The 23,348-nt window shown below is 41.6% G+C and overlaps 2 protein-coding genes across 10 annotated transcripts in view; one reads left to right on the top strand and one right to left on the bottom strand.

Annotated features, from left to right (window-relative positions):
* HSF2BP (heat shock transcription factor 2 binding protein) overlaps positions 1 to 8,330 on the bottom strand; it is a 94,008-nt gene extending 85,678 nt beyond the window's left edge. For 4 of the 5 annotated variants that reach the window (XR_008468143.1, XR_008468145.1, XM_054212474.1 and 1 more), the window contains exons 1-3: positions 8,136 to 8,330; positions 5,560 to 5,710; positions 685 to 788 (exon numbers count right to left, since the gene is read on the bottom strand). Coding sequence is in view for 2 of the 5 variants with exons in the window: in XM_054212474.1 (XP_054068449.1) it covers positions 685 to 788; positions 5,560 to 5,710; positions 8,136 to 8,171 (291 nt within the window). In the remaining 3 variants the exon portion in view is untranslated. The remainder of the gene's footprint in view (positions 1 to 684; positions 789 to 5,559; positions 5,711 to 8,135) is intronic. The other variant, XR_008468144.1, reaches the window with a different exon arrangement.
* A 51-nt stretch (positions 8,331 to 8,381) lies between these two features.
* Positions 8,382 to 23,348, top strand: part of RRP1B (ribosomal RNA processing 1B) — a 28,699-nt gene continuing 13,732 nt past the window's right edge. For 3 of the 5 annotated variants that reach the window (XR_008468141.1, XR_008468142.1, XM_054212424.1), the window contains exons 1-10: positions 8,382 to 8,605; positions 13,611 to 13,693; positions 14,621 to 14,678; positions 15,401 to 15,486; positions 16,501 to 16,562; positions 18,640 to 18,769; positions 20,193 to 20,257; positions 20,814 to 20,977; positions 21,549 to 21,643; positions 23,122 to 23,219. Coding sequence is in view for 3 of the 5 variants with exons in the window: in XM_054212424.1 (XP_054068399.1) it covers positions 8,473 to 8,605; positions 13,611 to 13,693; positions 14,621 to 14,678; positions 15,401 to 15,486; positions 16,501 to 16,562; positions 18,640 to 18,769; positions 20,193 to 20,257; positions 20,814 to 20,977; positions 21,549 to 21,643; positions 23,122 to 23,219 (974 nt within the window). In the remaining 2 variants the exon portion in view is untranslated. Of the gene's footprint in view, positions 8,606 to 9,122; positions 10,092 to 13,610; positions 13,694 to 14,620; positions 14,679 to 15,400; positions 15,487 to 16,500; positions 16,563 to 18,639; positions 18,770 to 20,192; positions 20,258 to 20,813; positions 20,978 to 21,548; positions 21,644 to 23,121; positions 23,220 to 23,348 lie in introns of all 5 variants that reach the window. The other 2 variants (XM_054212441.1, XM_054212450.1) reach the window with 2 other exon arrangements.

Below are 23,348 nucleotides of genomic sequence, written 5' to 3'. Positions count from 1 at the left end.
CACTGAGAAAGACTGTTAAAACTAAACAAAGGTACACAGCTTTCAGCATCCAAAAGAGAGGCCAGTTTCATTTTTTACATTGCATTACTTACATTATCTTCTATTGTCCTCTTTCAAAATACGTTATAGTTACATTAAATTCAAAATAACTGATTCCATGAAGGACCTTTTGATGCCAGCTACATCACCATCTTCCCGAATACCCAATGTTTTACTTCAATATGTTAATATAACCAAAATGCTAATGGTTGATTTTTAACTTTACCTACACCAAAATGAACCCTGCCAAGAAGCCTGTAACGCAATCCCATACAACTGCTCCTCACACAGTATGCAAGAGAGATCTATGCAGCTACCCAAGTCTTACATACCTAAGTGGGAGACCAACTGTCAGTTGGTACCTCTATTTGTACACATTGAATACTTTTTGGTACTGCACCTTATTATATTTTGTCTAATTGCAATATTGACCCTTTTGCTCTAGAAATATCAAGGGCAAAAGACACATCCATTATGAACTTATAGGTAAGTAATTTACTCATCACTTGACCGTATGAATAGAAACATCAGACTGTGTTCAGGCTGACGATGTACTTTGTGACATGAACGTGAAAAACTGATCGTTACAGTTTTTGTTATTAAAACTCAAGCACACAGATACCAGTATTCTGACAGCAAATCTACCTTCTTCTCTCTCATGCAATCTGCCTGGGCTGTTTCCAGGCGGGCTCTGAAGTGTTCACAATCCATTTTCAGCTGCTCTATTTCCTCTTCCTTTTTCTCCATGTCTGTGACAGAATAAATCAGATGATAAACGAAGTATGAAGTTATGACCAATAGGCTTGCACTAAAGAAAAAAGAATCCACCAAGTGCAACTTCAATGAGGCACTTGAACTATTTGCTTGTGTTAGATCACCTCCTTGTGGCTAAACTGGTGTATCGCCAGCATATTGCCACATTTCAACAGTTCTTATTAGCAGCTAAAGGAACACGATGTTTCAGATTTAAAACAGGGAAAAACCGAGAGAATCACATCTAGCTGTTAAATACTGTGTACCAATAAGATACCATTTTGCAACGGAGCTCCAGCTCCTCAGGGAATTTTAAAAATTTACTCAATTTTCTACTTTCTTTCTTTGCTTTCATGATGGTTTTCATGTCTGGTATCTTTGAAATTCAGTCAATATAGTGAAAATCGAAGAAAAAGAATATCAAGATCAGTTAAAAAAGTGAGTGTTTCAATATGCAATGTACAAATTATATGAATAGTTGGAATGAAATGCAACTACTCCAAACATTTAAATTAATGCTTAGAAAGTATTATAAGACATTATAGACATTATGTCAGTCACAAGCAAATTTTAGGATTCCCTAAATTATGTATTTCCCTGTTATGAGAAATACATTCCAATTTAGATGCTTTATTTTAGTGAATGGAAATTAAGTTAAAATTATTATATTTCACGATCATGATGTCCGTTCTAAAAAATTCACTTTTAAGGATATTTTTAACAATCGTTGTGTATTGTATTTTACTTTAAAAACCATGGTTCTGGATGCTTAGTATTCACACTGAGAAAACGTAAACACATTTAAGTAATTCCAAAAAGTATTGTCCAAACAGCATCTACTGTAATTTTGGTTAGCTTAAAAACCAAGTTACACCCCACTTTGAGTGCCATACCCTTGATCATGAGAGTATGGTCTATGGCTTAACACACTTCAGATACTTCCCCTTACATGTGGTCAATATTTTTGAGTGCCTTTACCAAAGACCATAACAAATTATATCATAAAAAGATAATACCATTAAAAGAAACAGTCCTTATTATCCAAAGAGCTTGGATTCTGGCATTTTATTTAGTAACTCTACATTATTTGTAAATAAATTCCTTTCTATTTTGGTCCTAATTGACAAAAATGTTATCATCTCAAACATATACACACTGCTTTGGGTAGTAGGTATAAAAGATGATGATCTGGCCATTAACAGCTTTTCTAAAGAGGTCGAAAATATTTCAGCTCAGCCCTTGTGTGATTCTAAACCATCAACACCAAGAGTTTTTAACAGAAACCAACGAGGCATGCTCTCCCAGCACTCCGCTCTTTTCAACCAGCAATCCAAAGGAAAAGAATGAAGCAGGGAACAGATTCATTGAGGTTTTTGAGAAATAACTCTGGTCAGTGGTAGGAAACTTTCTTTCCTTCCGTCAAGTGAAGAAAATTCAGTCCCTTGGACCTATTACTGTCGGGTGTTAGTCTTAAGTACTTGACAGAAAGATGACTTGAGACAGAGTAAGGCATGCTCTGCTTATCACTGGGAGACCAAGAACTTATTTATCCTTGCCCTGTAAGTACACCCAGTGGAACACAATTCCCAGTGAAAATCTCTCTCACTGCGAGGCAACAAGCTCTCTTGAATGAGAAGAATCGCTTTCAGCTTTCGAGAGGATGGATCCACCTGGAATCCAGTATCGTCACAACCAGCAGACACACATATATGCCACATCCTTTACTGGCAGACTTCAAAGGTCTTGGAAACAAAACTGAGCCAGGAGAAGGGGAACAGTATTTACTGAGTGTTAATGTGATGCTACCTGTATCTTTTGAAGTCCTCCAGATAAAAGACGGATGTGTCAACATCCTCTAAGGTAACACAATGTTTTATGTGAAGGGAAACTAGGTACATTCTAGAGGGGAAAAATGGGTAACATTGGAAGCTGATGAAGAGATCTACTTCTAGCTGCGTCTCATTCCTGGAAACTCCCTCTATTACATCCAGTCAGCTCTCCCAGCTGTGCCAACCTTTGCTCTGAAACCAAATTCAAGGCTGCATGCACCAGTCCTGCCATTTGACAGCCTCTCGACACGCAGCGGCAGACGTTTTGCTGACACTGAAGACTGCAGCTCTGCTGCTGACTCCTCCACACTATGGTCCTGAGAAGAACACAGGGAAGCCCAATAGGTTCTCCCACTGTCTGCAAGTCCCAACCCTCGGTAAGAAAGCTCCTCTCTCTTGACACTGAAATCTTGAAGGAGCAGCTTTTGCTATCAACTTCAATGAGCAAGATATATGAAATGGCATCCTTACACAAACAGGAAATATATAATTTTACCCCTGCAGTGCTGAATCAGACTCAGTGAAGAGGTGGTATTTGCCCCTGAAAGAGACAGCAGACTCAAAAGCAGAACAAGGCAATGAGCACAATGAAAGAAGAGGAGGCCCACATTTCATGCCTTTTAGGTGTGCTCATTCTCATACATGCTGTAGGTCACACCAGGAGATTTTCTGGACAGGACACCTAATGTCAAAGCTCTGGGAGGTGGAGAAATGAGTACAATTATGATGAATGCCAACAAACGATGGAATTCCAGTTCTACTGATCCAAATGCTAGATCAATGTTAAATGCAATTTTCAGCATTTCCCCAGCAGAGTGAGTTCCACTAAATATACATATAATAATAGAGAAAATTTGTTGGAGCTATTTTTCTAAGATTCCTGGAGCCCCTTCGTGAGGAGGGCAGTAAGAATAAAACGAACCTTTCTTTTTGAAATGAACAATTACCCTGGCAAAAGCCTTAGTGAAGACCCTGACACCAGCCTGAAAAGTAGATGTTGGTTGCGTTGATCATTGCCAGCTCAGATCTCAGACACCACCTATGGGATGCTCCCATAGCAAATGGGTATCCTATTGACCTAGATATACAAGTGACCCATACAAAGATCTCACTCAAGGTTTCTCAAAGCTATTCAAGGCTCTTTAGTCTCACAACTGATTGGGACGGAAATGTTGAAAGTCTCTGACTATAATCTGCACTTCTTGAGGAGCATAAGAACCTGCTAACCACTTCATGTTTACAATACTTAGAAAACTGCAATGGCCAATGAAAGTCTAGATGTGTACAAATCTGGGTGTACAAATCACCCATTAGGCTTCTGTAAGAACAACATGAAAAAACATCTCTAGTAACTGCCAGGACTCCTGTAAGCTTCATATGCCAACACCAAGAGACTCCGTTTACTAAACAGCACCAGAGTGTTCACCACTCTGAGGCTGAAGGCTGCTTGTGTCCCTGTGATGTCCAACCTTTGGTGAACCATATGCTCCAAAGCCTCCTTTCAGTCTGCCTTATTGCATGCTGCAGAGGTAGGAGCAGATTGGATTAGCAAAAATCACCACTTGACTTGTCCAGCTGTAGGGACAAACAATGGCAAGAGTCTGAATAAATGTTCAAACAACCCCATTAAAGGCAAGAGAAATCTCCACTGTAGGAATATATTCAAGAGAGTTCAAAGGCTGACTCAGCTTCAGGTGCTCCTCGAAAGGACCCAGAGAACGCTGGCCAGCCAGCAGAACATTTGAAGGAAAGTCTTAAAATCCCCATGTTGATGCCACAAACCTGCTGCTGGAAGGCCCTGGGAGTGTCTCCTTGATGCCTGGCACAAGAAGTGTAAGAAGGATCAGCAAGAGAAATCTTGAGACTGAGCACTGAAAAAAGGATCTGACTAGTTGAGGATCTCGAACACTTAATGCAACTGGAAACAGTCCTTGATGCATTTCAATAGCACAAAGAGAACATTTCCAGATCCTACATCACTTCTTGTGATGCAGATGATATCTCAAATGGCAGCAGGAGAGGTAGTACAGTCTTCTCATCTCTGTCAGGATTTGATGGCATGGAAGAATCTTTCAAAGAGTACACTGTTGAGGCAACTGGAAGCTCTTCCCCAATACATTACTTGCTATTGGAGACCGGCCTTGTGACTCTATCTTACTTTTCCTTAGCTGGCTGTTGCAAATTAATTTTCAATTAATCACTTGATATTCTAGAAGTGATAAACTCTATATAATCCATCTCAGTGCTTGTCTCATGTCTTTTCAGACAAAACCAATTCCTAGAAGAACAGATGAATTGTCCTGTTACATGTAAGCTACAGGCTAGGGATGGAGTTGACTCAGATTTGGTCCTGACAGCATGCTGGGAGTGGTGCAACTGTTGAAAAAAATTATGCACAGAGAATCGTAACACTGAAAAACTGGACTTTGGGGACAGCAGTAAAAAGGCCTTTATAACAGAGAGTCTTCAACTTTTTTATTATTATTATGACTATTTATGGCAGTAAAAGCATACAGGCTAAAATACAAGACAGGCTAAATACAATGATATTACCTCTTCCTTTAAATCTTCCTTTTTATCCACAGCTACTTATCACGGTTTTTTGCTGTGCATCTGAAGTGACATTTTGAAAAACAGAATGCTTTTCCTTTTTCCTCAAAGAGGAATCACTTTTTTCCTGATACAGCTCCCCTTACTGCCTGAACTAAATACGTTTTTATCCACAGTAAAATATTTTTAAAGATTCATTTGACATGTCTGATTATTTCTAATGCAGTTTGTAATTTTTTCAATACAAACACATTAATTTATTGAAGCGTTCATTGAACATCAAAGTTTAATCTGGAATACCTCCATAAACTCTATAACTATTCGTAGGGGCATGACAGTTTGTTCTAAGTAGTTTTGGCAGAAACTATTGTAACACGGTACTACTCACTTGATTCCATAGCATCCAGTTTCTGAAATGTCCCCAGGATATCACCATTTATTATTTTGGGTAAGAAATCCCGCAATTGCATAACTTCAGTTGTCAGCCTTTCCAAATCCCTCCTTCTAACTTTAACAAAGTCCTCTTTGGTCTCAGCCTTCTGAAATAAAAAAAAAAAACAACAACAACAAAAAAACACCAAAAACCAAACTAACCACCCACCAAAGACACTTGTTACAGCCTTGCAGTGCTTTTCTGCTTGAATCCCTTCTCTCAGACAAAAATATTCCTCTGTATTATATAATTTCACAAATTTGTAACCTTTTAAGAGAACTATGCAGTAATAACTAAACCCAAAAGTCTCTGAGATGGACTCTTTGACTGTAATCTAATTTTTGCCACTCTGGCCTAAAGGAAATCATATTGCCTCTCTCTGCATCTGTTTCTTTACTTAAATGTGTGCCATGTACCTCAGAATGCTGTAAAAATTAACATTCACATTTTAATAATGTGAGCAGCTACACATACAACAAGCTATTGCTTCAAGACTGTTGTAAAGGATACAATAACTCCGTTTTTTAATTAACTGAAATATTTGCAAGATCCTCAGTCACCTTGCTAAATTACAACAGCTCTTTTAGAGGAATCTGTATTCTTTTCAAATGAATTCATCCTTTGTGAGAAGCAAAAAATATTTGCAACTATTTGCAACCCAATCCCATATAAAAGTAATTTAATCCTGAGTTAAAACAAAGAAGTATTTACTAGTTTCCTCTTCTAACAAACTAATGCTATAAAATAACTTTAATTCCACAGTCCAAGAGAATGTGCATTAATTTTAAAATTATACAGAAATTTCTGTACCAAAAACCTCCTAAACTCCAATTTCTGATGTATGTACACGTGCACACTGCTGCATCTTAAAAAGGCTACCATATACACACAGATATAAAAAAGATTTAACGTCCTTTGAATAAAACATTAATCAACCAATATGCTTTCACAAAGCAAAATTGTAACATATCTTAGTACTGTTTTGCACTGCATTGAGAAAGGTGCAGAAAAAATGAGATCCTTTATGTACCACATCTTATTTCAGAAAGAAGAGGGTACTACAGAACAACATAAGAAGCTATCTCCTACAGGTACAAAACCTGCCATCCCCTCAGTCTTCTCCAGTCCAACTGCACGAGACAAACGGAGGTCGTTATCACTGGTACAAACAATGCTACCCTGGCATTTCTATCCCTTCCAACCATTTCCTACAAGTCCCTCTTTCTACTTCCTTACTTTCTCAGGTTAAACATTTCCTTTCAGTTTTGCTTCCTACTCTATTTCTTTCCCAGCTGTCCTTCAAACACAGACAGCTGTAGGGACAGAAGAGGCCAGTTCCAGCTTTCCCTGTTCAGAGGGCATCAGAGCTGCAGTAACGGTATGGGAGAAAGATTTTACTTTTAACTTGAATTGTACGCTCCAAGCTACATTTAGGAAGCGCTCATGGCAAAGTCAGTATGGCCAAGTACCACCACATTACACGATTCAAGAAAAATACAACTCATTTAGGTCTCAAGGAAATATGGAATAAACATATGGCAACAGGACTCCATAGAGGAATACCATCTGCATGTCAGCCAACAGGAAGGACAGAGAGACAATTCGGTATTGCTCAAATTACGGAGCACGATTTGGTACAGGTATAAAAATAGCTCTATTCACTAGCAGAAGCTAAATTCAAGTAAAATACACTACTGGACTACTGGGATTGAGATATGAAACATACAATAAGGAGCAAATTCTTATATATCGTCCCCATTGTAAACACAGATCTTTGCAGTTCCAAAAGACAAGTTTTATGTTCTCTGCTTAAGCACCCACTCAACTTCTTCCCCACTAAAATACTATGCTAAAAGCAAATATAGACAATAGAGAACAGCAGTCTTCTGCCCAGCCCCTTACAGCAACAGCAGGTGAATGGATGTAGGAAATTTGACTTCAGCCCTCACAGACCTCTTGCACAACGGCCAAGTTATTTAGTTATGTACCTCAGCTCACGGCCTGTGCGATCTGAATCCCCCTTCCCTGCCTGGCAGGGGGCACAAATCTGCCAGAGGTCACAGCTGGCGATGAGCACCCAGCAGAGAACCACCGCCAGCCCCCTCCCCTTCCCCACCAGCCCAGGCTGCTTCTGCCACTCCTCTACACCATCCCCACCACACCACCCCCTTACGAGCCCAAGGGTCCCTCACCATCCCCCACAGCCGTACCACCAGCCAATGCTGCAGGCAGGAGCCCAACCAAGCTGCCGCCACAGCCCCAGACGATAAGCCCTCAGGGACGAGCTCCCAACGACCCCACAGGCCCTGCTCCTCCGCCGACAGCCCTGTCTGGCACTCCCCCTCGCCCGGCTGCACAAGGCCCTGCCATCGCCCCCTGAGAGCCCCTAGAGGCCCAGCGAGCAGCACCCAGCACCGACCACCCCCTCGCCCTTGCCCATGGGAGCCGATCCCCGCGGCGGGGTCCCCCGCACCCCGAGGCGGGCCTAGGCCCAGCCCCAGCCCGAGGCCCAGGCCCTCTGCGCGCGCTACCTGCGCGTCGCCGGCTACGCCGGCGCGGCGCCACATGGCGCCAACGGCCTGGCGGGAAAGAGCGAGGGCGGGAAGGGCGCGGGACTGGCGTCACGCCGCGTCACTGACCCCGCCCCTCCCGGCAGCCCCCTCCCTCTCCCGCGGGCGGGGCCTGGAGCCCCCTCCACCGCCCTGGCGCCACGGCGGCGCCCGCCCTGTGATGACGGCAAAGGCGGGCGACGGGGGTGTGGGTGATGCCATCGGGCGGCGCCTGGTTCTGCTCTGCTCTGCTCTGCTCTGCTCTGCTCTGCTCTGCTCTGCTCTGCGCGGCGCGGGCGGGCCGGGCCGGGGACAGGCCATGGCTCCCGCCGCCGTGCAGCCGCCCGAGATCCAGTTCGCGCAGCGTCTGGCCGCCAACGAGAAGCGCATCCGCGACCGCGCCCTGAAGAAGCTGCGGGGCTACATCAGCGTCCGCACCCAGCGCCCCGCCGGTAGGGCCCGGCGCGGCGTGGCACGGTGGCACGGCGGCGCGGCGTGGCCCGGCACGGCGCTGCCCGGGGGTGGCGGGGCTGGAGCGGCGGGGACCGGGATGGGGCCGGGGGCCGGGGCCGTCAGCGTCGCGGGGGAAGCGGCGGCGGCGGGCGGCTGGCGGGGGGTGGGGAAGCACGTGGGGCGGGGAGCCGCCACCCGGCTCCGGTGCCCCGGTCCCGCAGCCGCCACCTGCGGGGACTCTGGGTTGTTTTTTGGTTTTGGGGTGTTTGGGGTTTTTTTGTTGTTGTTGGTTTTGGTTGCTTTTGATTTTTTACTTTTACGCATCAATTTCATCACAGGGCGCCGGCGGCCCTTAGCGGAGCGCGGGGCTTTTGGGATCCTCACCCGTAAGGTTTCCCCGCGGGGAGGATCGGGGAGGATTTTGCTGACAGCACTAACACTGCGGGGATCAGAACGGTATAGCTCACGTGCTATACCAGGAATATCTATAAACATATATATATATATATCTCCCAGGAACAGGAGGTAAAGGCAGTGAGCTGACCCAGACTAAACCTACGCCAGTATACGGAGCATTGTCGTGGTTTAACCTCAGCCAACAAGTGGGACCACACAGCCGGTCACCCACTCTCTTCCCCCAGCAGGGTAGGGAGAAGAGGGAGAAAAGAAGGGGGAAGGAAAAAAAAAAAACAATTCATGCGTTGAGATAAAGGCATTTGAATGGAACAGTGATGGGAAAGGGAAATAACAGTAATAATAATATGGGTAGAAGAATATACAAAATAAAGTGATATAACACAAGTCACTCTCACCACCGGATGACTGATTACACAGCCCATCCCGAACAGTGATCACAGATCCCTGCCCCTTGGCCAACCACCACTTATATGCTGAGCATGGGATCTATGGTATGGAATATTCCTTTGGCCAGCTTGTCCTGTCTGTGCTCCCTCTATGGGAAGCTGAAAAAGTCTTTGACTAATGTAAACGTCACTTGGCAACAACTAAACCAATATGTGTTACCAACATTATTCTCATACTAAACACAAAACACAGCAGCTACTAGAAAAAAAAAATTAACTCCAACCCTGCTGAAACCAGGACAAGCATATAGTTTTTATTTTCTGCTATGCTGTCTGGTGAGGTGGTGGCTGCCTGTTTCCGGGACTGATATTCAGGGGCATTGGAGGGAACTGAGGAAAGCTCAGAAGTGTTTCACCACTTGTATAATTGCAGTCAATTCTGTTCCCCATTCAGGTTATCTGGGTTACCTCCGCATTCATGGTATCAAAAGCTTTTTTCTAACAAGGTTTATTATCCTACTTGGAGTTGTGTACTGCCACTTTAGTACCAAGAGTCCAGTGCGTGGCCACTTAAGTGATGTCCCTGGAGACTTGTGTCTAATGCGAGTCTGAAGCTGCTGGCACCTGAAGTGCCTCCTGTGCACTCTCTCCTCGTGGATGCAAGTTATAGGAGGTTTATGAGGTCAGTCGTAGCATTGTGTGAATGCTCGGATCCAGTTCAGTAAACCCTCCCGTTGGAGTGATAGGGAGCACAGAGTGGAGATGTCCAAGAGATTCTGTGATGTTCTGGACTGCTTTTTCCAACACGCTGTGTTTCAAGCTGGACACAACGTGGGAGGAAACTGTTCATGAGCATTTGCAGAGCACTCTGTCTGACCTAGTAAACCTTCCTGCAGCATTGGGAAACTGGTACAGAGGTTTATGCATACACACTCCTTTGGCTTTCAGGAAGCCAGCCTAGACTGGCACCCCAAAAGCTAAACTGAAACTGGAATGCTGGTTCAACCTGAGTAAATTCCTTGAAAAGGTACTGGGGAATAGATGTTTTTTCTTCCCCTTAGCCTCTGCCCTTTCCAAATAGCATTTGACCCATTAGCCACATTTGACAGAGGGAAGAGCACATAAGAACAACCTTACGGGGTCAGGCCAGAGAGCCAGATATCCCGTTATCCCATTTCTGAGAGTTATGATAGGTCTAGCGGTTGCCTGAGGACTAGTAAGAGCAAGTGGGTGTATTTCTCCCAAGCACTTTCTGAACGACCAGCTATTTTTTGCTCTGGAGACTTGCTAACCTGGACACGGCTTCTTTGCATTCAGTAGTGCTCTGTGCATCTCATTGCAAAGTGCAAAGATTCATTTAAGTTTGTGGCAGTAGCCTGCCAGATGGACAGGAGTGCCCTAACTGAGGGAAAAGGTGGCAGGTTAAGCTAATGCCTTAAGATACTAGGAAACCACCACAGGGAAATTGTCAGTTGGGATGCAAACCTTTTGCAGGTTAAAGTCAGCCCACCATGAAATGTAAATGAGTAAGAAACAAGGGTGACTAATTTCCAGAGCTCTTAGATTGACTTACTGTTACGTATTAGTCAAGCTAGTAATATTTAAACAAAGGTTAACTTCTCTGGACTTGGAGAGAAAGTGTTGTGTTCAGGAGAGAGATTTTTTTTTTTAAAGTTATTTATTAATTCGCTGTCTTATATCCAGTGTTCTGAGAGAGATGAGGCTTATACATTAGATAACCCAGGTAGATACCCTAACTGGAACAGTTGAGAACATGCTAACTTTTGAAAGAGGTGGTGGAATTCACCTGACACTCACCTCAGTCACATGTTTCGTAGGTAGGACAGGACGGCTCGGTATGGTCTGCGCTACGGCAGAATTACGGGTTGTGTTGGGGCAAAAAACTAGAGCTTTTAATTTTCAACAAGAAGTTAAACTCTACAGAAGGCACAGAACTACTGAAGCTCTGAAGTCATTGTGTGTGCATGTGAACTTGGATAAGCACATTATTCCTTGGAAGGGGACCTTGTTTTCTTATTAACTCATTATTAAAATCCTTGCCTTGAAAGAGAAGAAGAGCATGCTGTACTGGGCTGCTAATAGGAGGGTATCTTTATGGAGGCAATTGGTAAATGAATTGGTGAAAGAATAGTAACTAAGAGTAACTTTTATAAAAGAGGAACGATTGCAGAGTGGTTTTCTATGTGACAGAGCTGCGCTTACTTGGGCACAGATCTATAAATGATTTATGTCATTTCCACTGAAATGAGCCCGTGAGGATCTGGTCCTTGGAGATTATCTAGAACAGGAAAAATTGCCACAATTTTAGGGATAGCAATGTCAAAACAGCATTAACTCCCAAACAGAAATACTAACAAGGCTTGCATTAAAGTAGCATGTCTTCAGTGAGTCGTTGCAATGTTACTGATCCAAGCTCCTGCACTCTACATAGGGACAAACTTACAATCCAAGCCCTAAAACCAAAATCTTTCTTGAGGTATCTTTAAGTTTTGCACAGTGTGGTCGCTAATACAATAGATACGGGTTTTTGAATACCTTGCTTGAATGATTGTTACTTGCCAGCTGTGGATGGTGACAGCAGAGTGCATAAGGTGGAAAACCCAATCTCGAAAGTTCTCTTTGAGTGACTAGGATAAGAAATGAGCTCTAAAACATTTTGATCAGGGTCCTTTGTCAAATGGATGAGGGACTGCCTAGAAGACTTCAAAAAGCCCGCTGTGTATGAAAAGCAACTCCATGGAAGTCTGTGTTCCCTTAGACAGGGAAGAACTCCTGAGCCATCTTTATAGGTAGCAGCTGACATCCCCTGGACATGAGCCTAATGTCTGATCCCTCTGTAGACTTAGTGCTGCGTGTGAAGTTAAGCCTGCTTCTTACTGCTAGGTATATAGCGTATAATTCTGTTAATACATGTTATTAATTTCAATATTTCAATGAATATTAAATCAGTGAATCCAACTTTCATATTTAATCTTAATATTACTGACAAATCTAAGTTAAATTCATAATTAATACTTAATATTACTAGACATATTGCTTCCTATGTAGCATTTTTGCATATTTCCTTTACTCAGCTCTACTTCCATTCTTTTTAACCAAGCATGACTGTAGACAGTTTAACATGTTTACAATTTTTTGTCTGAGTGGAGAATGGTGCAGTAGGGATAACTGCTTTCAAATGATTTGGTCCCAGGAGGAGGTACTTAATTTAGACCTAGCACTGGGTCTCGGGCTTTTTGATTGTGAGACCCCCTGAAAATTTGTCAAAAGTGACAGTGATCTTTTTGGAGCAAATTTGAGCTTACTGAAGATCATTACCTTTTTAACGTGATTTTTCTTGAAATTACTTGAGAGTACTTAATAGGACATAGTTTGAAAATAGCTGTAGGTGGGTTACTGTAGCTACCTTGTAACAGTATGTCATTATAATTTTACTTCCCAGAAATATGTGTGATGTCATGAAGAATCTAGTTTTTAAAACGTTCTTGAACAACTATTACTGATAGTAAAATTTTCTTTTTCGTGTAGTACTTCCCTTCTATAGTGTGTGATTTTGACTAGAACGTGATTTTTTTATACTGTTAATAGTGAAAATATTCTTTGCTGTTAAAATTCAGATGACACCGTACCTCAAGACTAACTGTAAGGAAAGTATTTTCATTAGGGTTTCTCAGACTCTTTGATTATGCATTTTAATATCAAAATAAATTTATTGACTGCTAGATGCCTATTCTGTCAAAATAAGCCCCTAGTAAGGAAAAAAACGATTGGTAAAGTGAGGCTTTATTAAAAAGAAAAAACAACAAAACCCCCTCAAATCATTGTCAGTTATGCTTGAGGGTTCGCACATCACCTCTGTTGCAAAATTAGACATGATGCCCTCATTAAAAATATCTCTCAGACTTCGTGCTAAAAGTATGCCAGAGGGATTTATCAGAATTCATCTCATCTGTAAGTTCTTTGAAATCTTTTTTACTTTGGTACAAAATAGAAGCTTACTATCATGGAATCAATGAACAATGCTAAGTTGCCTTTCAATTAGCGTGCTTCCAGTAGGAACCAAGGTTTGCGCAAAAGAATGTAACAAAAACAAAGAAGAAAGCAGGGAACAGAGGAAACTGCATGAAAACATTTTGGTGGAAATGTGGGATTTGTCATTCAGACTTCTTCTGTGCTGTAGGTGGCTTCAGCCAGGAAGAGCTGCTAAAAATATGGAAAGGCCTGTTCTATTGTATGTGGATGCAGGATAAACCTCTGCTACAGGTATAGTAACTGGTTTTATATTTGCTTGAGTGAGTCTTTTCTAAAATACACTATAGGGACACACCAATTTGGAATAGTAAAGATGACCTTAGTGAGTTTTGCTCACGTTTTTTTTTCTTCTTCCCTTGTTGCACATATGTGACATGTGCAGGAGGGGTGACCGTAACTCGGTGATCCTGACCACATGAACCAAAGCCTAAATGATATCATGTTTGGAGTCACCCTCTGAATGGCAGGTGTAGCAGTTTATCTTCCAAAACCGGAACTGAAATATATACTGTTACGGAGTGTATTGATTTGGTGGAGCTAAAGCAGTAACAGCAGGTTGCCCTTAACTGCAACTACAACATACCTGCAACCTTTAGTTAGCCTTGCTTCAAAGTTTCACACTTCATTTTCTTTTTAGTTATGTGGCACTTCCTCTGCTACCAACTTTGTAGCTCTTACCAGTTTATCTCTACTACCAAATCTTACCCTATTCCCTACTACCAAATTTTAGTAACCTCACCTAATCTGTTTTCAAATCACTTGCCAGTTTACATGAACAAGCTTTATCTCACACATAGCACAGCGAGCTCCACCTACAATTAAGCTATATGAAAACAGCACCCCTAAAGTTTTACATCATTGGTTAATTTAAATAAATGGGATTTTTCTCCTCCTGGTTTAATTTTGTCTGCTGTCCTAAAAAGATGATTTGTGTAGAGATCTGTTGAAATGAACAGGGCTTGATGCCCTTGAATCATCTCTTTCAACTGACCTAATCCCAGTGAAGGGATAACTGCACTACTAAAGCAGCTGTTAAGAGAATATTTTTAATTTTGAGGGATGTTTCATGATATTCATACTCCTTGCTGTTTTCTGATTGCGTGTTTAGTGAGGAGACCAAGCTCCGAAACATGCTAAACTAACTATATTTACTTTTAGGAGGAACTTGCAGACAATATCTCACAGCTTATCCATGTGATTCAGAATACAGAGGCTCGTAAGTACTAATTCATTATGTAATTCGTTGTAAGGTACTTTCATCTTTGGTGATTTTGAGGCCACTATCACAGTGCCAGCATAAAGGCAGCCAGATAGGGGTGCTGCTTTGTTTTTCATCTTTGCTTTTTGTCCAAGTGGTGTGTGTGTGATTGCATTAAGGGAAGCGTGAGGCGCTGTTTGTTTCTGGCTGTTGCAGGGAAAGAGTTGTATCTCCAGTGTGATAAAGGTGAGGCTTTGCAGAGCAGGTAACAGAGTAAACTTGTCCCCTTACTTTGCCATTCTGCATCGACTTACTTGTTCTGTGTATTTCCTACTCAAAACCAACCTTGTTTCGTGAGCTGTTAAGCACCTAGTATCCAAAATGCACTTGAAATAGAGTGCTAAGTCAATGCCAAAACTTGCATGGGTAGAAATGAGTGCTGAATGGATATTTTGCTCTAATTTGTGTGTTTATAACACAAAATAGATAGAAAGCTGTGCCTGTAATTACACTTGTCTTTGAAAATAGCTGTGTGCCTTTTCTTATGTTGTTCTGGAGTTTGTCTTGTCCTTGTACCTGCCTCAAGAATGTCTTCCTGTGTCTCTGTCCCCATCCCTAGGGAAATCCCTAGGGAAATGCATCCCTTTCCCGCATCGAAGTGATTTCTTGAGATTCTTTTAGGTTAGCAAAATAAACCATTGTGCGAGACATGCAGGTATTTTTTTCTTACTCTCTTACAGGACACCTGTTCATCCAGACATTTTGGCAAACTATGAACCGTGAATGGAATGGGATAGACAATCTGCGTCTTGATAAGTACTATATGGTAATACTAACTCTCTTGTAGGTGTTTTCTGCAAGAAAAGGCGCGGTGGTGGTGTGCTGGAAGGCAGCATTGTTTGCACATGCATTTATGTATATTGTAAGAGAAGACAAGTGACTGTCTTCTTGACACGTTGCAAGAGATACTTGTTTTAAAGGCTTTCACTCATCACTGCAAATATGAAAGCTATTACGGTTCATGTCAGGTTGCAAGTGCTTTCTTGTTTGCCTTCCTTTCTCATTGATTTTTCTACAGAATATAAATACTGTCTCAGAGGACACTGCATCAACATCAGTTATTTAGATCAGACAGTTTAAAGACTTTTTTATGACTGTATAAAGTAGTTGTCACTAAAACCCCGACTTTCCACCACTGAAGTATCCACTGTAGTGCATTCAGCTATCAGAATTCTTTCTGTAGGAAAGACTATATTAGAACAAATAGTAAAATCAGAGAGAGAAGAATCTTGAAAGACCTACCTTTTTTACCTTTTGTAAAGAACAAAATCACGTTAATCTTCTTTGAAAGCAGTTAATTGCAGCCATATTCACTGCTGGTTTTTGTTTCTCAATATTAGCAGAAACTGGGTATTTCAGTAAGTGAAGTTTTTTGAGCCAGTTTAATGTATGGCTGTCTCTTAGTGCAAGTTTCAAGTAAATTAAATTATTGTTATCATCTGTCCCATATTGTCTCCAGTTTAAGCTGTGGGGTTTTTTAGATTTGGCCGCACTTAATGAAGAAATCAGGGTGATGGAGCAAGAGAAAGCTGTGTAGTAGAAATGGTCACGGATTTCTCTGGGCTTAGGATATGAAAATAGTTTATTGTCTTTTGAGCTTCACAGCATCCTTCTGTTGCTTGACATGATAGACAAGTCTGTCAAAATGTTCATATGAGGAAGCTTTCTACTTTGTTGTGCTATGAAGAGGTTGACTAAGAAATCTATTCATATTACAGTCACTTCAACTCCTTTATCTGTTTTCATGAACAACATGTATAATGAATTTTGTACTTTGCAGCTAATGCGTAGGATTTTGAGGCAGTCCTTTGAAGTGCTGAAAAGAAATGAATGGGATGAAAGGTAAGCAGATTTCTGAATGTAGTTGCATCGTAAAGAAGTTGCCCAAGTTACCTGCATTAAATGTATTTTCATTTAATAGATCCTTTTTCTCCATAGATGGCGCTGTCATGAAGTCTTAACACTGAGGCTTATTTGTTCTCCAGGTCACTTACAATACGTAGTTTAGAAACAAAGCTAGGTGTTAGCTTCATTAAGTTAAATACACGCTGCACTCGATTACTCTCACGTTCACCTAAGGCATTTAGTGCATGTTTCACAGAAAGACCTTTGAGAAAGTAATTCATGTATGCTCATGCAAAACCTGAATGTAGGAGCTTGTCATGTGGTATTCCAAGCATCTGGGAAATCTGAGGGCTCCAAATTTTTAATTGAGTTTGCTAGATTTAACTGATTTAGCCAGGAGAGCTATCAATGGCATATCACCTGTGGAGGAAACTTGCATCCCAAAAAATAGAGAAAATAAATATTTTTTTGGGTTGTGTTTGTATTTCTTCCATATTCTGTCAAACTGCAGATAATTGCAGTCATCTTACTCTGTCTAGAGCTCTTATGTCACTTCTAAGCTTGCTCTGTGTTTAAGCTGATGAAGAGCTTTAAGTCTTTTAACTAAAAGTGCTTGATAACCTTTATTATTAAAGGTTATCTTTTCTCTCTCTTGCCTTCTGAAATGTGGAGTGCGCATAGGCATGTTTTTGTGGAAATAGAAAGGAATGCAAAGCTAAAGTAACACCCCATCCCCACTGTTCTACCTTAATTTTGCATTGGGTAACTAACCACAGGTTGAAGAGATGAAAATGCTCCTTGACAGGAACAGAAAGGGTGGGAGGAGGTTTGATAAAGCTGAAGCCCTTCTTCCCCACTCACAGTCCCGTGGCAGAGACACGGTCACCCAAACTCATCTCTAACAAGGTTTCTTAGGGCTTTGGCCTCCCTTTTTCCAGCTTCACTTGGAGGGTGGCTTGGAGGCTCTTTACCACCAGAGGAGGCAGCGTGGGAAGAGAAGATCATAATTCCTTTCTTTGCAGAGTGAGGGAGCTCAGAGTTGAGGGAGCCTTCCCCTCCTAGGTGGAGCCTAAAAGCTGCCTAGAGTGTCTCCCATTTCTCTTTTCTTTTAAAATGCTTTTGAAGAAAGGTGTTTTAAAGTAGACTGAAATAATCTTTATTGCTTTGGAATGCTTTAAATTCTCTTTGGAACTGGAAATGTTTGTTCTGGGCAAAATTGCAGGAGGTCCTACAGAACGCATGGAGAGAAAACGTGGAATATACAAAGCTTCACTTTCCTGAAAGATAGCAGGGATAGGCCTCAGAAAAAAAAAAGAAAAAGGTGAAGCAATGACAGCATGTCTCTCTGAGCCATGTCACTTCAGCAGTATTTGTTAGTACTCCAGAAGTCAGTAACTGAACAGAGGCACCATCCTACTTGTACACAGCTCTTTCCCTTCTGGCTTGAGCTATTGGGATGATGATTTTTTTTTTATGCCTAGCTTAGCCCTTGATCTGTTCTTCAGTGTAATTCTTCTGCTCCAAGGGGCAGTGGATAACATGCTTTAACAAAGGCAAAGTCTGCGCAGTTGAAATGAGTTTGAGAAGGATCAGTATTAAATTTCAGCCTTGGGTGTGCACCAAAATGAAAATTGTCTCTTAAAATGGAAGGGTATGAGGTGTTGCCCATCAAGGACAGATGAATGCAACAGCTGTGTCTTTGGAACGCCCTGCTCAAATAGCAGAATCCCTCCTCCTACCCATCAATCATATGGCATAAAAAACTTCAGTGCAAATTAAGGTGTGAATTTTAGAACAGTGATTTTTCAGTGTAACAACCTGCATTGAGTGGATTGTTTGATGCTACAAAATCATCTAGACTGTAAGGAGTTCTGATTATGGATGGATTTTTTTAAATTTTGTTTTTAAGATGTGAAAATTAGTCACTGGCTTTATTTCTTATGAGTGTTAAACAGCCATCTTAAAGAATAGGTAAACCTGTGAATGACTAGAATTTGCTTTCAAAGCAAATAGAACGTGAGCAATTAAACGTGAATATCTTGTTCTTTTTCTTTCCTCTCTATTTTTTTTTCAGTCTAATTGAACTATTCCTTCCGCTACTAATGAAAGAAGTTATGGACCCAGACAGCAATGCTCCCACTGGGATAAAGTTACATTTCATTGATATCTATCTGGATGAATTGGCTAAAGTTGGTGCAAAGGAGGTTAGAAAATATGTTGTAATTTTCTTCCTGGGTAATGTTGATGGTGGCATGCAGCATTTTAGAACAAATATAACTTTTAGATTATGTGTGTTTTAACAGTTTTAAGTGTAACATAGCAACACTGAATAAGCATGAAGAAAGTGAGTTATTGCAAGTTTTGCTTCTACTTTTTTTCATGTCTTAGTGTAGACAGTGAGAATATAGTAGTTTCACATTCCTGAGTACTGGTATACTGCTCCAAATTGAGGTTGGAAATAGTGATAGAAAAGTTATACCATTCTCATTTGTTTCAATGGAAAGGACTTAACATCTTTTCCCTTGTGTGAATGTGTTTGCCAGTCTTTGCTTTTGCAAAAACTGTTGTAAAGCCTGTTCTTGGCTGATTGTATAATACACCTAAATAGAGGAAGAACATGAGCTTTCAGAGTTGCTTATTGTTGGCTTCAAACATTGTTGCTCATGCGTTGAGCAATTTACCCTCTACATCCAGTTGTTTATTTTATTGACGACATCTGTGTTTCTCTGCTGTACATTGCTGTTTCAGTTGCCCTTAATTTTGGTTGATGGCACAGTGATGCACAGTTTTGCAGCAGCTGAAAGCCTGTTAATGCAGCTGTCGCTGCTGAACTTCTTCCAGAGTATTTCTCCTGTTACTCCAGTCGGGCCAGCTGCCCACCGCCCCACATTTCATTCCAGGCTTCTGCTCATCTACCTCCTCTTGTTTCTGGCATCTGATACATCTCCTTGCAATGGACGAAGCTGTTAGCAATTTTCCATTTGTATTCTTTGCAGTCAGTATTGAAAGCAGTCCTGCCTGCAGCTTTTGTGGTTCGGGATTGTGGAGTGTGAGAGAGAAGAGGTCCGCACAGGAGAATTGCCTGCACTTAGAGCCCAAATAATTTCTGCAGCTCCCCAGTCACAAAACTGTGGCTAAGCCACTCACAGGAAGCATGGGGAATTAGTCCTCTAGACTATTTGAAATCACAGCTGATGCTCGTAAATTGAATTTAGGGAAGGATTTTTATCTTTAGTACTACTGTAGCTGGCAGCGTTTTGATCCAAGCAGTCCAGTTAAGAGAAACCCAGATCTTATTCATGTCTGCTATAGACCTTTGTGAAAGTGCACAAAATTATGTAAGTTTTCTCTGCCTGATGTGTCCGTATCTAAAATAAGAACCTTTATTGCATTTCTGTAGATTAAAGCCTGCAAAGCAGTCAACATTTTTATAATGCTTCCAGGGAATATCTGGTAGTGGTAACACAAAGTCACTGGATACTCCTGTCAGTTGGAATTAGATCGTATACTGAAAGACTTTGACTTAAATTCTTAAAGAAGAACCCCCTACACCAAATATCGGAGGAATTTGAGTGTACACTTACAATATTTACTGTACTCATTATTTTTTTCTTTCTAATCATACAGCTCACAGCAGACCAGAATCTCAAGTTCATTGAGCCTTTCTGCAAAATTGCTGCCAAATCAAAGGAGTAAGTTTAATGAAAGGATAAATATTTTTTTAAAAATTAAGGAATTCTGCATATGCCACTCCACATGGTAATAAATGGATTGAAGAAGAGTCATAGTATAACTTCAGAATGTAGAGGAAGAAAGATATTTTACTAACGATGTGCACAGTCATTTGAAGATAACTTGTGTTTGTCAAAGCTATAGATAGTCTTCATGGATTTATAAGAATTGTATCAACCTCTGATGGTTGGTTTTGTCTTTTTTTTTTTTTTTTTTAAACATGCATAGAACAGCTGAGCTGGTTAGAGTCTTTGTTGTTGCAGTGTAATATAGAGCAGCATATAAACAGTGAAATTTAAGAGGAGAACATTGGCAGGACACTGTTTGAATTAAAGGACTTCTGTTTAGGAAGTAGCAGCTTCACTTTCCTCATCTGGAGATCTAGATGTTTTTCCATTTTCTTCTTTCTTACCTATTTCCCCCACGTCCCTCAAATTGCCTTTTTTTTAATGTGAGGGGGAGGGTGTGTACATGCTTCTGCCTTTCGACTCTCATCCCTACTCTCTTGTAACACAGTAGGTGTATGCTGCATGCTGTGGCCACTGGTATCTTTGAGCTCATTGTGGATCAGTCCCCCTACGCCATTGAGGACCTCATGAAAGAACTGGGTAGCAACGGTGATGAGGAGGATGCGTCTGAAGAAGACAAACAGGAAAATGAAGAGGTGCTTAAAACCACAGGTAAGGAGGAAGTTATAAATGGCCTTGGTAACGCTTGCTAGGATTTAAAAATCTGTTTCTTTACATTTCTGCTCTGAACCGGTCAAAAACATGTTCAAGGTGTTGTAAGGATAATTGTGTTTTCCTCTCTTCCCTTCAGATGTGCTTAAACAAAGTGACTCCAAAAGAACGTGCTACAAAAATCAGTGGTCTTTATAAAACCAGGCAGTATCAGCTTTCTGCAACAGTGCTAGGTGATAAAATCCAGTCTGGCTTTGGCTCTTGCATGTCCGTAACATTTTTGAAGAAGATGAGGTTTTGGCATTCTGTAGGAGTTTTAGATTAAAAAATAAAGAAAGCTGAGCAGGAAGGTTTTCAATCCAGATATACTCTGGTACAGACGCAGTTTTTTAAAAGGCACCGAGATAATGCCACAGTTGTGTATTGCATAACGGTGACATAAAGTAGTTAAATCAGATCAGGCTCACAAGATCACATGAAGAAAAACGTACCTGATCTTCTATCAGAGTAGTGTGTGCTAACTCAGTTTTCACAAACTAAACATTAATATTCAGTCTTTTTTTTATAATAGTAGACAGATGTTTGTCAAGAAAATCAGCACAGAGCTCTGAAAAAACAGAGGATGTTTATGAAAATGCTGATGACGATATTGGGACGGTTCTGCAGGTTTGTGGCTTACTGACACTCCCCCTCTGTTTTCTTTTTTCCCATCCCTTTCAAGAGGTACAAAAGTAAAGGATGTTAGTTCAATAAACACGTTATAAACTTTTAATTTCCTTCTGCAATAATGTAAGGTGGTATTTATGTAGTGTGTACTCTCTGGGTAGTTTCTAAGAAAATAAATCCATATCTAAATTCTGAATTATTCTTTCCTCATTCCCATGTCTTCTTTTTTCTGCTCCTCCCTTCCTGTTTCAAGAGTTCAAAAATGTATGCTAAAAACCAAGTCACTGCAGTCAATCTGGTGTTTAGCTAGATATTTGCGGGGCATTTGAAGTTGGTTGGCTTCTCTCTTGAGTAAGAATTAAGGCTAGGAATGTTTGAGAAAGTGATACCAAGTTCAACTGTTCTGTTGATGAAGCTACCATTTGTTATGGCGTGGTCAACACGCTGGAGGGAAGGGATGCCATCCAGAGGGACCTGGACAGACTTCACAGGTGGGCCCATGTGAACCTCATGAAGTTCAACAAGGCCAAGTGCAAAGTCCTGCACATGGGTTGGGGCAATCCCAAGCACAAATACAGGTTGGGTGGAGAATGGCTTTAGAGTAGCCCCAAGGAGAAGGACTTGGGGGTGTTGGTTGATGAGAAACTCAACATGAGCCAGCAATGTGCACTCACAGCCCAGAGAGCCAACTGCATCCTGGGCTGCATTAGAAGAACCATGGCCAGCAGGTCGAGGGAGGTGATTCTGCCCCTCTACTCCGCTCTGGTGAGACCCCACCTGGAGTACTGCATCCAGCTCTGGAGTCCTCAGCACAGGAAGGACATGGACATGCTGGAGTAAGTCCACAGGAGGGCCACAAAGACAATGAGAGGGCTGGAGCACCTTTCCTATGAGGACAGGCTGAGAGAGTTGGGGTTGCTCAGCCTGGAGAAGAGAAGGCCCCGGGGAGGCCTTTAGAGCAGCCTTCCAGTACCTGAAGGGGGCCTACAGGAGAGATGGGGAGGGACTTTTTATAAGGTCATGTAGTGATAGGATGAGGGGTAATGGTTTTAAACAAAGACAGTAGATTTAAATTAGATATCAGGAAGATTTTTTTCACTATGAGGGCGGTGAGGCACTGGAACAGGTTGCCCAGGGAAGCTGTGGATGCCCCATCCCTGGAAGTGTTCAAGGCCAGGCTGGATGGGGCTTTGAGCAACCTGGTCTGGTGGGAGGTGTCCCTGCCCATGGCAGGGGGGTTGGAACTAGATGATCTTCAAGGTGTCTTCCAACTTAAACCATTCTATGATCTGTAAAAGTCAGTATACATGTGTAGGGGATGTATATTTCAACAGAGGAAAAAAATGCTTTTGGTTTAAAGGAAGTGGCTGTTTAAAGGATGTGTATGCTGCTTGAAGCATTGATAACATGAGTCACATTGGGTTATCTTGCATGAAGAAGCTAACTAAGAAAAGCTGTATCATACTTTCCTCCAACAGTTTGATTATAAGGCTGTTGCTGACAAACTCTTTGAATTGGCGAGCAAGAAAAATACGCCTTCCCTTAACAGAAAGCGTCTGTACAAGCTGGTCAAAAAGTGAGTTCTGTTGAAATACACCTTGCATGTGGCACCTTGTCCAAAACAACTTTTACTTTGCTTTCTCTCTGCCCTCGCTTGTCCTGGTCTCGCAGCCCTGGATAATATGCATAAGTTGCCTGAAGCCTG

Source organism: Rissa tridactyla, chromosome 1 (genome assembly GCF_028500815.1).
Source record: "Rissa tridactyla isolate bRisTri1 chromosome 1, bRisTri1.patW.cur.20221130, whole genome shotgun sequence".
Classification (NCBI taxonomy): Eukaryota; Metazoa; Chordata; class Aves; order Charadriiformes; family Laridae; genus Rissa; species Rissa tridactyla.
Note: the sequence above shows the minus strand (reverse complement) of the source record. Positions and strands in the feature narration are given on the sequence as shown.